Source organism: Chenopodium album, chromosome 14, assembly GCF_948465745.1.
Source record: "Chenopodium album chromosome 14, dcCheAlbu1.1, whole genome shotgun sequence".
Taxonomy (NCBI): Eukaryota; Viridiplantae; Streptophyta; class Magnoliopsida; order Caryophyllales; family Amaranthaceae; genus Chenopodium; species Chenopodium album.
The window spans coordinates 44,618,004-44,635,677 of NC_137847.1; the positions used below are offsets into that span (position 1 = coordinate 44,618,004).

A 17,674-nucleotide genomic window follows, 5' to 3' on the forward strand; every position below is an offset into this window, starting at 1 on the left:
CCCCCTGACCAAATCCACCGGCCTTCAACTCCAAGGACACCCTGTTTCTCACTTTTTTATCTGTCCAGTGTTGGATAAGAGGAATAGTGGAGTTCTCTACTACACCTTGGAAATTCAAACGATGAAAATACATAATCTTAAGCAACAACAAACATCCACTAATACTATCTTTAGCCTCAGAATTTTTGTAACTAACAACATAATTCATCAACTTTCTCAAAACAAATGAACACCAATCAAGATTTTTAATCTGATCAACATCATCCACAGCATTAACTAACCTAAAATTAACCGTCCTATTAGCGGTAGGAACAAGCATACTACTAAGAGCATGCATAACAAATAACCTCTTAAATTCATCACCTCCATTCACCAACTCCTTGATCCTAGTTTCTAATCTAGCCAAAGGTATCAGCTCCTTAACACCAACATCAAAAGCAGCTCTCCATTTATTTTTCAACGCACTATCATCTTGAGATTGACCTTTGTAACTACCCTTTATTTCAGGAACCTCACGACCTTCTACCTTAGGCAAACCAAAAACATCATACACATCAACCTTAGTCACAACAAACTCGATGATCCTTACCTTCAGCCACACAAAACATACAAGTATATCCATTAAAACTCTCAACAAGCCAAGGAAGTAAACCTCCAACCATACTCTCCACACGTCAAGATAACAAACCACCAAATCCAACCTCTTCTACATGTTTTTTTTGAGTCGGAGAAAGCCCACTTACAACCTTAACTAATGAAGAAGGTCTACAACGACAGGTAATTTTCCTATCAGGCCTGAAAAAAAAAAAATTATTATAACATACTTATATACTGAAATTTAAATTATCATATAAAATTAAACATGAATTATGAACATTTATACAAATTTTTATACTTATTCTCACAAAAGTGACAATCATAATCACAAAAAATGATACTCATGACACTCATTAAAGGGATATAATACTAAAAAAAAGTGATTACTATCAAAACTTTCACAAAATGATACTTGCACTCACAAAAGTGACATTGATACATACAAAAGTGAAAGATATACTCACAAAAGTAACACTTAATATATTGACACAAAAATCACATAAGAACATAATTAATCAAAGTTACCTATACTCTTACAAAAGTCACAATTCCATTCACAAAAGTATAGCAAATATACAATATTCTAAAACATAAAATCTTACCCGTCATCCTCTTTTTCATGCCTCTTCCTTTTATTTCCCTTGGATGTACTTCCTTCACCTTTCAACTTCTTTTTTCCTCCTGCATCCATTTTATTTACTGTTTTCTCAGCTCTACTATAACGAAAACCTTTGATAGATCCTACCAATTAATTAAAAAAAAAACATCACAACAAAATTTTTTTTAATCTGGCATAATACAATTAGTAAGACACACTAATGTGTATAGACACACAAAAATTAGGGAGAGTGCTTCAAAGAAAATAGCTATAAGTTAAGTAATGCTAATCCGGCTGAGAGAAAGGTTTCAGGGTAAATAATGGATGTGTCAGGGGATGTAGAGTGGGGAGAGATACCCAACATAAACTCTATAACAAAGAAGCCATATTATATGGATACACTTACTAATATTTCACTCTAAAGTCTGAGATGTGAACACAATAAGGGAGTTCATGGGCCATGACTCTTGAATCTGTGTTCATCACAATAAATGCTACTCTTCATAATCTATACGAGTAGCTCAAAATGATTAAGGTTGTCTACTACCAAATCAGTAAATAGCCTACAAGATAGCTCAAAAGGCTAAATAGCTAGCAACACAGCAACATAAGAGTACTAACGAGCCCTCACATTTCAACATGATTCTTCAAGCCCTCACAATAAATGAATAATTGTACTACTATGAACATGCAGTTTTTCATTTGGACATTTTTACAAACACCTAGTAGGCAATTCTCAAAATAAACCTAATCTAAGCAAAAGCATGTGATTAAAACGCACAATCAAACAAACATAGCACAAACTGAACAAAAAAAAATGCGAAAAGGAGAACAAATACTAACCTAGAGCAACATTATCATCACCAGAAACCAAACTCTTCTTCTTCACCATTGCAAAAACTACAAAAAATCCAAAACAACGAAAACCTAAAAATCAAAACACTTAAAACTATATAAAATGAAATAAAATTGAGTAAACAAACCTGAAATCAGCAACAATCAACTTCAAAGTGAAGAAATTAAAGATCGAAGAGAGAGAAATTGAAGTAGCAACAATGAATTTCTGCAAATCGCCAAAAGCCAGAGAAGAAGAGAAGTAGAAGAGAGAGAAAAAGATCAGAGAAAGAGAACCAGAATGAAGAGGAAAGAGAAAATAAGAAAGTTTTTTTGTTCTTTTTTCTTTTACACGTGTGAGCCCAAATTGGGCAACCCAATTTGCACTTCCTTGTTGTGATTTTCAGTAAATTAGTGAAAACCCGATTTTATTAAAAGTTTGTCTTATCAAAAACTTTTACATACAACCGGTGTACTGTAAAATACTGAACAACGGATTTTCGCACGTGTGAACAATTTTTTTTTTTTTCCTTTTTCCAAAATAACGACATCTCCTTCAAAACTCCTTCAGCAAGCAACAATGGAGGAGAGAGAAAACTCCAATTTTCCAGATTCAAAACTCCTTCACCAAGCAACCATGGAGGAGAGAGAAAACTCCAATTTTCGATCAACAATGCCGGAAACCTCCAGATCGTCCAATTACGAAAACCTAATGCGCGAATTTCTGCAATTACAAAGAGAAAATCAACCACCATTAACGCAAAATCCAGAGAAAACATGGAGTTTCGACCTCAATCAAACATTCAGAGAAGGTGAAGCAGAGAATTTCGTTGATGATCTCGATCAGTTTAATGATGATAACATTCAAAACTCAAAAGTTCCAGAAATTCAAATACAAGGTAAAAATCTAAACAAATACTAACCTATTGTTTGTTTTTGCTTAAATTTTTTATTTAATTTTCAATAATTAATGCAGATATTGAAAATCAAGGTGTTTCAAATACATTAGACGATGAAGATCAAGTTATTCCGAACACATTAGATGAAGAAGGACAACCAGTAGATGAAGACGAAGGTAAAATTCTATAAAAGTTACATATATTATGGCAAAAGTTACATTGACTATATTTATGAACAAGTATAGGTGAGTTGAAAAGCAGAAACATGCTAGTCTTTGCCCTACTTGATTTACCTAGTCGTGTAGTATATTGTCCTGATTTATTAGAAAGAATTATTTGGCTGTTTGTCGAAGGATATCGTGTTAAAACTGCTAAAAGTTGGCAAAATTTTATATTGTACTTTGTATAAGTTACATGAAGCGTAGTTTTATTGAAATGGGAAGAAGGTATGATAGACTTGCTTAACGTAGCGAGTAAAAAGGGGATGGTTGTGTGAGTGTGTGCCTACATGTTGTGGGGGTAATTAAAATGGCTTTGGTTATACTTGGCATTAAAAGCTTAGATCAATCTATCGCTCCTCTAAGATTTATTGTGCTTTTTATGAGAAGAGCAGAAATAGAAGAGAGTGGGAGTAGAAATATTATTGGAACAGAGTCAGGAGGTAGTTAACCAGAGTAATAAGGACATTTCCTTTTTTCTTCAGTAAAGGGTGGCTAACCTTGCAGCTTTGAAATAGAACCTATCCTACAAGTGAATGTATCGTGAGCAGGAGCAGGATTCTGTATAGGCTGAACAATATTGCTCCCTGATTTTGCAGTAATTTGAAGGCCTTATTAATTGTTATAAACATAGCAAGATGAAGAATCCTGTAATATACGAAGTACAATTTATCAAACAGTAAAAATTTAGCTTCTATATGGTTAATTACGAAAGTTGGTAGTATATAAGAAATGTTACACCAATTTTTGAGTATGTACCCCTGTACTAAATAACTTATTCTTTATGCATATGCTTAAGTGCATAACCTATATTTATAACACTATGCTCCCATGTTCTCATGCCTCTAGGTACTTGTTTATGATTTTGTTCATGCTGTAATTGTGATTTTGGTTACAACTGTTACTAGAAAATGCTAAATATCTCTTATTCTACTAATGCACAGATACAAATCCAAAACCAATAGATACCACTGGTTTAGATATGGAAGGATCATTAGTTGGAGTGGAAAGAGACACTTATCAAGAAATTTATGACTTGTACAGTCTACATGCTTCTACGGTGGAATTTTCAATAAGAAAGCATACAACAAGGTACCGCTTACACACACGTATAGTCACAGAGAAATACTATGTGTGTTCTGCGGAAGGAAAAAGACATACTGCTGCAAAGAAGACAAATATGGTTCTAATGGTTCATGAAGGATTTAAAACAAAGAAAACCACGACAAGTCTCCATTACAAGAACTAAGTGCAAGGCAAGCCTAAGAGCAAAAATGAATGATGATGGAAAATTTAAGGTGGTGTCACATGTGTTACAGCATAATCATGAACTAACAAGAAAGCAGTGGCATTATTTGCATCGATCTGAGAGAGAAGTAACAATAGAAAAGGCAGAAGCAATTAAAACAATGAAATCTGCTGGACTTTCAACAATGGACACATATAATTACATGTGTACAGAAGCTAATGGAGAAGAAAACTTGGGGCATAGTGTTGTAGATCACCTCAATTTCTGCTCAAGACTAAGAATGGAACAAATAGAGGCCGGAGATGCTCAGACATTAGTGAACATTCTGATCGAAGAACAAAAAGAAGATCCTAACTTCTATTTTAGAGTGAAATTCGACACAGAAGGTAGAATTTCCAACATTTTTTGGAGAGATGGAATGATGTTAGAGGATTACAAAATATACGGAGATGTTCTTGTATTTGATACAACATACAGAACAAATCGGTATAACCTTATATGTGCTCCTTTTGTTGGAATAGATAACCATTGGAAAAATTGTATGTTTGCATGTGCATTCATAGGCAATGAAAAAACAGAGTCGTTTGTGTGGTTGCTTCAAACCTTTAAAAAATCTATGGAGAATAAAATTCCAACCTCCATATTCACTGACCAAGACCAGGCAATGGCTCTTGCAATTGAGCAGGTACTACTTTTTCTATTTGAATTATCATATTCACTGATTCTAGTCTCATTTTGAGTCATTTTTGTGTTCATTACTTTTATGAATATAAGTATCACTTATGTGAGTATAAATGTTACTTTTGTGAGTAAAAATATCACTATTGTGAGAATAAGTGTTCAAGTTTAGTGACATATCACATTCTGAATGCAGGTATTGCCAGACACAAGGCATAGGCTATGCATATGGCACTTAGAACAAAATGCAATAACACGCTTTGGAGCCCTTAAAAGTGATAATGAGTTCAAAAAAATATTCAACAAATGCTTGAAGGGATGTGTGACAGAAAAAGAATTTGAAGAAAGATGGAAAGAAATGAAACAAAAATTTGATTTGGTTAATCATGCATGGTACCAAAGGGTGTATGATCTAAAGGAAAAGTGGTGTCCAGCACTCAGTAAAGATTTCTTCTCGGCAGGAATTCTTTCATCACAAAGAAGTGAAAGTACGAACCATGCAGTAGGATTCAGAGCTAATAAATCAACAACACTGACAGAATTCTATGGCATCTTTGTAAGAACCATAAAAAGATGGAGAAGTGATGAGAAGTATAATGAGTTTACCTGCAGCAAATCAATAGCCTTTACTTCATTGCCACTATCCGGAATGCTAAAGCATGCTGCACAGGTACTTTTATATTCCTTTATTACATATATCTAAGACCTGAAAACAAACAACATAAGCAAATATAAAAACGATACATGCAAAAGAACATGACTGGTAGTAAGTTATTGCTCTAATGTACAGGTTTACACATTGTCTCTGTTTAGAGACTTCGAAGAGGAATTTGGATACTCAATGGCGACCACAGTCCAAATTCTAGGGAGAACTAAAGAAAACATTATTCTTTATGAAGTATCTCTAGAAGAAAAGCCATGGTCTTCCCAACAGGTAAGTTACATACATGAGAGCCAAACTATATGGTGCACTTGCGAGAATTTCGAAGCTTCTGGTTGGCTATGCTATCACTGACTCAGAATTTTACATCTACATTCTATTACAAGAATTCCAGAGAAGTACATTAGCAAAAGATGGACAAAGCTTGCAAAGTCTGAAGTATGGAATAGAATGGAAAAAAAGGATCCAAAACTCCCATATACACCATGGAGACATACAATGATGAGAAAATATTATAACTTAATCTTAAAGAGTCAAGAAAATGAAAAGGCAAGAGCATTCATGGAGGAAAACTTCAAAAGCTGTATGAAAATGGTGGAAGACTTACTTGCTGCTGATGCTTTTACAGAGGAGGTTGCTGCAAGTGATGACAATTCTAATGTGGCAGAGAGTGCTCAGAGTAACAATAATACTACTGCTTCTTCATCAACAAGTACAACCATACCCACTATATTAGACCCTAAGAGAGCTGTAACAAAAGGGAGAAGCAAGAGAGCAAAAGGAGCACTTGAAAAAGGGAAGAAATCAAAGCAAAAACCATTACCAGATCCAAATTCAGAGTTTGGATCGAAGACACCTAATGTGCGACTTTTTTGAACTTGTAGTGAGTTTGGATGAAACACAATTGCAAACTTTTTTGTAGTAAGTTTATTTTTGTTTTATGCTACTATTGACTTTCATACAGAATATTTTGTAGTGAGTTTATTTTTGTGATATGGAATTGCTCATGAATTATGAACATTTATATAATGTTACACTGATACTTGAAAAAGTAATGCATATACTGGCAAAAGTGATGCATATACTGGCAAAAGTGATGAATTTACTAACAAAAGTGACACTAACACTTACAAAAGTGATGCATTTACAGAAAAGTAACACTAATACTCGCAAAAGTAACAATAATACTCACAAAAGTGATGCATCTGCTCACGAAAGTGATACTTTTTACTCACAAAAGAAATATGTCACTCACAAAAGTGATATTTATATTCACAAAAGTGACAATAATAATCACAAAAGTGTCCGTTTTTAAAATGAATAAAATGGTAATATATATAAAAAATTAAGATATATACCAAGTCTGCACCAATAACATCACAACCAGAATTTTCATATGTAACCCATTCAACCCAAATTTCGTGCAAAGCGGAGACAGCAGAACTAGCAGAACTATCTTCGTTCCCCTCCGATACATGCAAAAAAGCAAACTAAAAGGAAAAAATAAATAAATGAAAAGTGTAAGAAAACAAATAACTCAAAACAGAAAGTTGCTTACACTTTGCCTCGCACCAAAAAAGAATCTGTGAGGACCATAAGTATCATAAAAACACGATTCATTTAGATAAATGCAGTAGCAATCAACTACTGACCAACGAACCAAATTAGGATGCACCAAAGACACCATATCCTCTTTTGGAATGAGAAAATGCAATCCATAAGTAACAAGATTCTCACTAAAAGGTCAAACAATATTATTAATATCAAAACAAAAAGAAAAAGAAAAAAAAAAGTTTCAAAAAATATGACAATTAAAAAAGAACTTACTTATTATTAAATAAGTGATCCACCAGACAATAATCAAGAGCTTCTAAATATAATCGAGGTAATTTTTCACTAAAAGCACGAGAATTACTTTTCATAAATGGCGTAACAAACACTACACTCTGACCACCAATTTCACCACAGTCCAAAGAACACAAACTTTTATTTGTTCTCATGACTGGACCACCTCTGCCACCACCATCTCCACCACCACCACCACCACCACCACCACCATCTCCACCACCACCATCTCCACCACCTCCACCATCTCCATCATCTTGTAGGGTAGACTTTGATGAAGTACTTGCATCAACTTTAAACAACTCATCCACTGACTTCATTTTTATAAACTCATCAATTAAGCCATCAAGAAGCTTATGATAATACGGGTTAGACAAAAGTTGTTGTGTTTGAGACAACTCAATAGAATCAGCATCCAAAGAAACAGAATAATCAACAAAACGACTATGCACCAACCGTTGCAAAGTACTAAAACAATTGGAATTCACAGATGAAAACAGCTCCATGTTCCTTTTCATAAAAAGAAACGCCTCATACAAATCCTACACGTTAACAAACAATTATATCAGAATAGAACAAAAAAAAATTAATTAAAAATTAAATGCTAAGTTTTGTTGAAGAATGGTGATTCATTCCTTAGAAAAAAGCAAAACAATGCTGAACCAAAAGGCATCAAGAAGACATATTGATAAGTCAACAAGACACTCTCAAATTGATAAGATGGTGAAATTCTTCGACACTGAGTTCGATCCAGCAGCTCAAACTGCACCAAAATGGAGCATCTATAAAGTTCCACACGATGACTACCATCTGGCAGAAATTGTCCTTACTGACCGATGCTTCATTCTTGAGCTATTTATACGATCTCATATCCGACAATACATTAAAACTAAAATGCAAGATAGAGTTCTGCCAAAAAAAAAAAAAAAAGAAAAAAAAAAGAAAAAGAAAGAACATACATCAGTTGCAGCACTTTTGATCTCAGAATCAGTTAATACTCCTTCAGGCAAGTTGAAAGTCACACATCTTCTACCATCATCAATAGGAGCTGCACCAACTTCACCCTTACTTAAGTTGTTAACATTTGAATCAACACCCTTAGCAGAAACTGGATAAGTCAATTCATTCAAAACCCCCTGACCAAATCCACCGGCCTTCAACTCCAAGGACACCCTGTTTCTCACTTTTTTATCTGTCCAGTGTTGGATAAGAGGAATAGTGGAGTTCTCTACTACACCTTGGAAATTCAAACGATGAAAATACATAATCTTAAGCAACAACAAACATCCACTAATACTATCTTTAGCCTCAGAATTTTTGTAACTAACAACATAATTCATCAACTTTCTCAAAACAAATGAACACCAATCAAGATTTTTAATCTGATCAACATCATCCACAGCATTAACTAACCTAAAATTAACCGTCCTATTAGCGGTAGGAACAAGCATACTACTAAGAGCATGCATAACAAATAACCTCTTAAATTCATCACCTCCATTCACCAACTCCTTGATCCTAGTTTCTAATCTAGCCAAAGGTATCAGCTCCTTAACACCAACATCAAAAGCAGCTCTCCATTTATTTTTCAACGCACTATCATCTTGAGATTGACCTTTGTAACTACCCTTCATTTCAGGAACCTCACGACCTTCTACCTTAGGCAAACCAAAAACATCACACACATCAACCTTAGTCACAACAAACTCGATGATCCTTACCTTCAGCCACACAAAACATACAAGTATATCCATTAAAACTCTCAACAAGCCAAGGAAGTAAACCTCCAACCATACTCTCCACACGTCAAGATAACAAACCACCAAATCCAACCTCTTCTACATGGTTTTTTTGAGTCGGAGAAAGCCCACTTACAACCTTAACTAATGAAGAAGGTCTACAACGACAGGTAATTTTCCTATCAGGCCTGAAAAAAAAAAATTTATTATAACATATTTATATACTGAAATTTAAATTATCATATAAAATTAAACATGAATTATGAACATTTATACAAATTTTTATACTTATTCTCACAAAAGTGACAATCATAATCACAAAAAATGATACTCATGACACTCATTAAAGGGATATAATACTAAAAAAAACTGATTACTATCAAAACTTTCACAAAATGATACTTGCACTCACAAAAGTGACATTGATACATACAAAAGTGAAAGATATACTCACAAAAGTAACACTTAATATATTGACACAAAAATCACATAAGAACATAATTAAGCAAAGTTACCTATACTCTTACAAAAGTCACAATTCCATTCACAAAAGTATAGCAAATATACAATATTCTAAAACATAAAATCTTACCCGTCATCCTCTTTTTCATGCCTCTTCCTTTTATTTCCCTTGGATGTACTTCCTTCACCTTTCAACTTCTTTTTTCCTCCTGCATCCATTTTATTTACTGTTTTCTCAGCTTTACTATAACAAAAACCTTTGATAGATCCTACCAATTAATTAAAAAAAAAAACATCACAACAAATTTTTTTTTAATCTAGCATAATACAATTAGTAAGACACACTAATGTGTATAGACACACAAAAATTAGGGAGAGTGTTTCAAAGAAAATAGCTATAAGTTAAGTAATGCTAATCCGGCTGAGGGAAAGGTTTCAGGGTAAATAATGGATGTGTCAGGGGATGTAGAGTGGGGAGAGATACCCAACATAAACTCTATAACAAAGAAGCCATATTATATGGATACACTTACTAATATTTCACTCTAAAGTCTGAGATGTGAACACAATAAGGGAGTTCATGGGCCATGACTCTTGAATATGTGTTCATCACAATAAATGCTACTCTTCACAATCTATACGAGTAGCTCAAAATGATTAAGGTTGTCTACTACCAAATCAGTAAATAGCCTACAAGATAGCTCAAAAGGCTAAATAGCTAGCAACACAGCAACATAAGAGTACTAACGAGCCCTCACATTTCAACATGATTCTTCAAGCCCTCACAATAAATGAATAATTGTACTACTATGAGCATGCAGTTTTTCATTTGGACATTTTTACAAACACCTAGTAGGCAATTCTCAAAATAAACCTAATCTAAGCAAAAGCATGTGATTAAAACGCACAATCAAACAAACATAGCACAAACTGAACAAAAAAAAAATGCGAAAAGGAGAACAAATACTAACCTAGAGCAACATTATCATCACCAGAAACCAAACTCTTCTTCTTCACCATTGCAAAAACTACAAAAAATCCAAAACAACGAAAACCTACAAATCAAAACACTTAAAACTATATAAAATGAAATAAAATTGAGTAAACAAACCTGAAATCAGCAACAATCAACTTCAAAGTGAAGAAATTAAAGATCGAAGAGAGAGAAATTGAAGTAGCAACAATGAATTTCTGCCAATCGCCAAAAGCCAGAGAAGAAGAGAAGTAGAAGAGAGAGAAAAAGATCAAAGAAAGAGAAGCAGAATGAAGAGGAAAGAGAAAATAAGAAAGTTTTTTTGTTCTTTTTTCTTTTACACGTGTGAGCCCAAATTGGGCAACCCAATTTGCACTTCCTTGTTGTGATTTTCAGTAAATTAGTGAAAACCCGGTTTTATTAAAAGTTTGTCTTATCTGTTTGTACCGTTGTTGTACGCTTTTGTACGTCAAATACTTATGGATTGGGCTTGATAAAAGTAAAGTAAAAGGGGTGAAAACAAGGTTGGGCTTATGATAGAAAAGATGGGCTAGGAAAATCAAATGATTTGTATTTCTAGATAAAACTAATTGTTTTTTCGATCTAACACTCCATTGGAACCAAATGAAATAAAAGACTTTTACTAATAGTTGAGTTTTGGTTGGGGAGACTTCTTAAGGTGATTTACTTTCAATTGGCCATATGCAACCTATTTTTCCCTAATGTATGTTATCGTGATCGTCACTCAAAGTGATTCCTCATAAGTTAGAAACTCCGTGTCGATAGTACAAAGCTCCTCTATAATAATTGTTATAATCATTGAAAAAACATTGTGTAACCCATTGAATCGACTCTTAATCGAAATTCAAGTATCCATCATGAAACTTAAATTATCCAAAACCCAAGCATGACAGACGTGTTTGAAATTTCTAGTAATTGATAATCTTGAATAATTGGACTACCAAATTGGTGATACAATTCGGGCCAAGAACCTACCACAATGCACATATAAACACACAAGTTTTTTTTTTTTTTTTTAATGGAATAGGAAGGGGTGATTTCATTAAATAATAATAGCCATTCGGCACTTACAATCATCCTTTAAGAGATCTAAATTCTCAATACAAGAATTAAACGCACAAGTTAGGCAAGTTCGATACAATTTGCAAGCATAATCCTTGTATTTGTGGCTATGCGCAATGCATCGGCCAAAACACGCAAAATGTCCCTACTCAAGCCAATCATATTAGGCATATTTGGTAATGAGCCTATATAACCTTCAAATTAGGTGTGTGCCATACATCCATTTAAAGTAGTCTGACTACTGGCCCAAAAATATAACATTTTGTATAGTAACACCACCAAAGCAAGGACATCATCCAAATTTGTTGGGCCTAACATAAATTGGGTATTCACCGTTTGGCACATGAGAGGAAGCTAGTCAAAACATAGTCATCTATTCTAGACTCAAACATTCAACGAACGGCAGAACTACTTTACGCGAAGTAATCAAGCAGTCAAGCTCCCTTCTGTTGCCCATTTGACTTTTTATGGTACTCCATTCAAGATGGTCTAAAAACGTATCTATCTCTAAATTTATATACGTAAAAATGATAATTTTTTGGAAAATTTGATTCTAATAATCCAACCTTTTACCGGTCTTATTTTATTAATCCCATCTTTCTATAATTCCTGATTAATCCCACCTTTAGGGGTCATCTTATTCTATTAGGCCCAACAGGTCATCCACCTTCTACAACAGGTTACTTGCACATGTGTCGCGCTATGATTGGTTGAATTTTTTTAAATAAAAAAATCATTTTTTTTCTTTTTTTCCCTCTTTCCTTTTCCCCTAATGTTACCCTCTTTCCTTTCCCCCACCATTACCCTCTTTCCTGTCCCTCACCTCCATGAAAGCCGACACACTCCCAGCCAACCCAGCCACCTCTATTGGTCGTCCCAAACGACCGTAGCGACCCTGTTTCCCTTTTCAATTTCGGTGGGAAGGATTTCGGGTTTCAAGGGTTTCGATGGGTGGGGTTTCGGGTTTCGATGGGTTTCAATGGGTGGGATTTCTTTGGGGTTTTGTGTTTCAGGTTTCGGTGGGTGGGGTTTCAATGTGGGTTTCCACCGCTTGCGATGGTTTCCGACGGGTTGCGGTTGCCGGATGATAATTTCGAGGATTTTTGAGGGATTCTTTAGTGTTGGCCGAAAAGAAAAGAGAAGGGGGACCAGGCCAGTAGGCCCGAAAAAGGAGGTTAAGGGGAGGGGGAGAGAGTGGCCGGAAGATTAATTTGGTTTTCCGAATGGTGAGTTGGCCGCAGCAATGGAAAGAGAGGGGAGGGGGGAGAGTTTGGCCGGAAAAGGGAGGGGGTAGGACTGGCCGGAAATAGGTGGAGTTGCGGACTTTTCAGGCTGCCGGAATCCATGGGGGGACTTGAAGGAAGGTGGGTCATGGGTGGTTGCTGAGTTTTTATTTTTATTTATTTTTTTAAATCCTTTTTGTTTTGTTTAAAAAATTGAAAAAAAAAATTTACCTGAAGAACAGGTTACCAGTCAGTTTGGTCTAATAGAATAAGATGACCCCTAAAGGTGGGATTAATTAGGAATTATAGAAAGGTGGGATTAATATAATAAGACCGGCGAAAGGTTGGATTATTAGAATCAAATTTTCCTAATTTTTTTTGTTATTAATAAATCATAATGAGACAAATCCAGTAATATTTAATAGACTATATTATCTCTTATATATTGACGGGAATTTATGGTCAATGTTTTCAAAGTTTAACAATTGGACATAAAAATAAGAGATTAGTATCACAAGAACTGTTAGTTTCATCCCGTCAAAAAAAAAAAAAAAAAAAAACCTTTTAGTTTCATTAAAATGCTATTGGTCAAGGTTTTCTAAGTTTGACTCAAATTATGACAATGTGGCAAAAACTATGGAATAACCTTTTTTTTTCTCTTTTGAAATCAAATAAGGGATAGCTAAAAATTTTGGTTTATAAAAATGTTTGAACGCTTTTTTGGTTAATCTCTAATTTATACGCTTAAAAAATATTTTAGTTTATAAAAATGTTTCAGTGCTTTTTTTTTGTGGTGGCCACACTGTGCGTCAAGCTGACACACACCAAAACATTGACGAATAATTTCTGACTGATTGAGTAAACCCTAACCCAAGAAGAACAAATGTTATACGCCAAAGTACAAAAGAACTCCATGTATTTAATTGTACTAATAAAACGTGATTAGCTTCTATTGCCGTAATAAAATTCTAGTAGTTGTAGTACGGAAGTATATAACATAAGGGACCTTTTAGTTTGGCAGAATAGAAGTTGTCACGTATCCTAATTATATATAGTTCAAACTTGAATACACGTATTTAGGTTTAGGTACGAAAGAATCTCAACAATTCTGATCAGACTGTGTAACGAGGGTCTAGAGGTGTCAATTTGAGTACTTGGATAGCGTTTAGTGAGGAGTCGCGTATTTCAACATGGAGTTATGTTAAATTATTCTGCTTGTACGAGTCAAAATATGAATCGGATTAGATTCGATCAGATTAGTTTTTGACACCATACTGTTAATGAGTGGCCTAATCGATTAAGTATTGTCTTCCCAACAACACTTATTCGTGAATTTCCAACAACATTTAAACACTTGCAAGGTTAAGCTAGAGGCAATTCATCTTATTGATTTTGGATAAAACCTTATTGAGCAATAACATGTTATCCCTTGAATTTTAATAATATTATATATTCATATTTTCATCATCATTACCATTATATTAATTAATTTGTTATATTGAAATAGTACAGAGTATTATCATATTTTTCATTAATTATAATGAGTAGCTACCAAAATAGTCATGATATGCATACTTGTATGTCCAATCCTTATCCAACTATATGAACGTAAGTATCCAACTGATTTGAACTTTGTTCAATTTAGATGTCTAGCTTTAAATTTAGCATAATCAACTTAAAAATTTTTGTAATAAGAAGTTTGTATTTGGTCCAAAGTAATCAATATAGATAAAACAAACTTATTAAAGGGACCGGGAGAATAGTATAACTTAAATCACTTAAAAACCAAGGTAATCAATATAGATAAGACAAACTTATTAAAGGGACCGAGAGAATAGTATAACTTAAATCACTTAACAAACCATCAGACATTTAGGTCAAGCTTTAGTATTGGTTATAAATTACTCCCATTGTTCTTATTTTTTTTGCCCCATTGTCAAAATTTGAGTCAAACTTTAAAATCTCTGGCCATAAATTCTCGTTATTCTACAATAGGTAATATAATAACCATGTAGGATATTGTTTGAATTGGTTCGTTTCATCATATATTTAATTAATATCAACTTTTTATAATTTTCTCATGGAAATATACTTCCTCCGTTTTCTTTTAGATGCAACACACCCTTTGGCGCGGTAATTAAGAAAGGTGAGGCTTACATGATATAATAAACTTTAAAATAGGATGAGTGGTTGTTAGGAGTGCAATTTAGTGGGCCATGTGCTTTAAATAAGGGATATAGTATAGTTTTTCCCTAAAATAACTTTCCTTTTATAGTGTGTTGCAAGTATTGTGACATTTCCTTTTTAGGGAAGTGTTGCAAATAAAAGAAAATGGAGGAAGTATACGTTTGAACACGTTTCTTGAATGCCGTTAAAAGTCAAATGGAACAAAAATAAAGAAACATAGAAAAATTATGTTAAATACGGGTTTGAGACGGATATAAATACCAAATAAATGACTAATCACTCAAATATGACCCAAACCGAAGTCACTTGAACCCAATCCATACCGCTATATTAGCCACCTTTAGCTAGAATTTTAGTGACATGACATCATTCGAGCAATTCGTTATTCAATTTTGGATGATAACAAACGCGGATGTTAGACCGAACGGAAAAGGAAAGTCAATCAATTATAAAGAAGATCATATTATAATTAAATAATTTATTATATCATATGTAGTGCATGAGGATGACATAAAAGAAATCAGATACGTAAGATAATTAAAGATAGATTAATTTCTAATCAATCTCTATCTTCCCTTTAATTCGTTTTAGTTTAAAATATCCCTACATTCTCGCATCTCTATTATCAACAATAATACATTTGTTTATTATTCCTAATCACAACTTGTATTTCATTGAAAAAAAAAAAAAAAAAAAATCACAACTTGTATTTTTCTTAATTAAATTAATTTTAGATTCGTCTTCTTCCTCTTAATTCTTTCTATATATATATATATATATATATTTTACTTTTAATACTATCTTCACCACCCCAATTCTTCTGCTTTCTACTTTATTATGGATTCTAATGTCAAATTTGAAGAGGTAATTAGCATATATTTAACTATTTTTTATACCTAATATATAGTTTTTAATCAAGAATCCTATAATATTTAATTTATGGCTACTTTTTTTTAATCTTTTTGCAGGAGTTTATAGTAAATGATAGCGGTTTGAAGCTATATACATGTAGGTGGTTGCCACAAAATGAGGATCCAAAAGCTCTTATTTTCTTATGCCATGGTTATGCCATGGAAAGTAGCATTTCCATGCAAGGTATTTATTTATCTATTTAATTGTAATTATTAATTCTAAACTTTGTGCATTTAATTTGTTATAAAAATTTTATTAATGAAATTTTGAAGATGTTTAATTATGATCTAATGGGGTTTTGTTGTGTTTGAAGGGCCGGCGATGCGTCTTGTAAAGGCTGGTTACGGTGTTTATGGGATTGATTTTGTTGGACATGGAAAATCTGGAGGGCTTCAAGGTTATGTTCCAAGCTTTGAAAATCTTGTTCAAGATTGCTCAGATCATTTCACCAAAGTTTGTGGTAAGTTGTTAATTAACTTTAATTAGCTTTTTTGCATCAAGAAAATAGGAGAATATTTAGCGAAAACTGTAACAAAATGGCGTGTTACATTGTTTTACATTAGTAATTTAGTAGAAAGTTAGTAATCAAGGGTTTTTCATTAAACCCATAAAAACGATCTTGTATAGATTCTTACAAAAATGTATTTTTCACAATTGGGGATTCTTCTTAATTTTTTTGTCACAAAATATTAATTGGTTTTTTCAATAATTTCACTAATACGTAATATAAGAACAACATAAAGAAATAGAGCGATCATATTACTAATATTGATGAGACTAAGTAACACGATGATTTATTCAGAGAGTTGTGTTTGGGAGAAAGTGACAAGAACAACTAGTCGTAACTGTCACAAAAAGGACTAATTTCGTTAAAATAAAAGTCAAATTGCTCAAGATTAGTTGTATTTCATTCTTTTATTCAATCTTTAGCCATCAAGTGTTCAAGAGCATAATAGAAGTATTTCCACGGTGTTGACAAAACATACATGCATATAGGAAGGAATCACTACTAATTATTAGTATATGATGAATTTTCTTTAAAGTTTAAAAGTCCTTACAAATCATATCTCATTCCTAGTCAACCATATCATTTATTATTATTTTTTTAATTATTGATTTACTTATTACCTTTTTTTTTTTTGAAATAAATTGATTTACTTACCTTACCCGTATTACATTCACTTTATTTTTACTGAATTTAAATTATTATTATTGGCTAAAAATTATTTTTACTACCTGAATATTTTGGTTAATTATCTATGATTATTTTTTTCCCCTTTAGATTTATGGATTTTTTTATTGATATCCGTTGTTATTTTTTTAATTTTTTTTTTGTGAACGGGAAGAGAATAGAAAATAAAAATCATTGAAGGTAAAATGATACATATAATTTTAATACACCCTCCATTACAAACTAATAATTTAATTTTAAGTTTTGCATTATTTACGCCTAAGATTAAACTAGTCATGCTATTTTTCACTGAAATCGTCTCAATATATATTTTTCGGCCAAAGT

At 33.1% G+C, this 17,674-nt stretch overlaps 1 protein-coding gene and 1 long non-coding RNA gene across 2 annotated transcripts; both read left to right on the forward strand.

Annotated features, from left to right (window-relative positions):
* Positions 1-4,420: 4,420 nt before the first annotated feature.
* LOC145578136 (protein FAR1-RELATED SEQUENCE 5-like) lies at positions 4,421-6,610 on the forward strand. Its single transcript, XM_081635519.1, has 4 exons — positions 4,421-5,080; positions 5,270-5,743; positions 5,864-6,007; positions 6,266-6,610. Exons 1-4 carry the CDS (start codon positions 4,421-4,423, stop codon positions 6,608-6,610), a joined length of 1,623 nt encoding a protein of 540 aa, XP_081491645.1.
* Positions 6,611-16,218: 9,608 nt separating this feature from the next.
* Positions 16,219-16,618, forward strand: LOC145579308 (uncharacterized). The gene is made up of 2 exons (XR_014099114.1): positions 16,219-16,341; positions 16,472-16,618. It is a non-coding gene; the product is annotated as an uncharacterized LOC145579308 (long non-coding RNA).
* Positions 16,619-17,674: the final 1,056 nt, after the last annotated feature.

Coding starts and splice junctions, on each gene's coding strand:
- LOC145578136 (XM_081635519.1), top strand. CDS start 4,421: ATGAATGATGATGGAAAATTTAAGGTGGTGTCACATGTGTTACAGCAT. Junction 5,081..5,269: donor TGGCTCTTGCAATTGAGCAG/GTACTACTTTTT, acceptor TTCTGAATGCAG/GTATTGCCAGACACAAGGCA. Junction 6,008..6,265: donor AGCCATGGTCTTCCCAACAG/GTAAGTTACATA, acceptor TTAATCTTAAAG/AGTCAAGAAAATGAAAAGGC.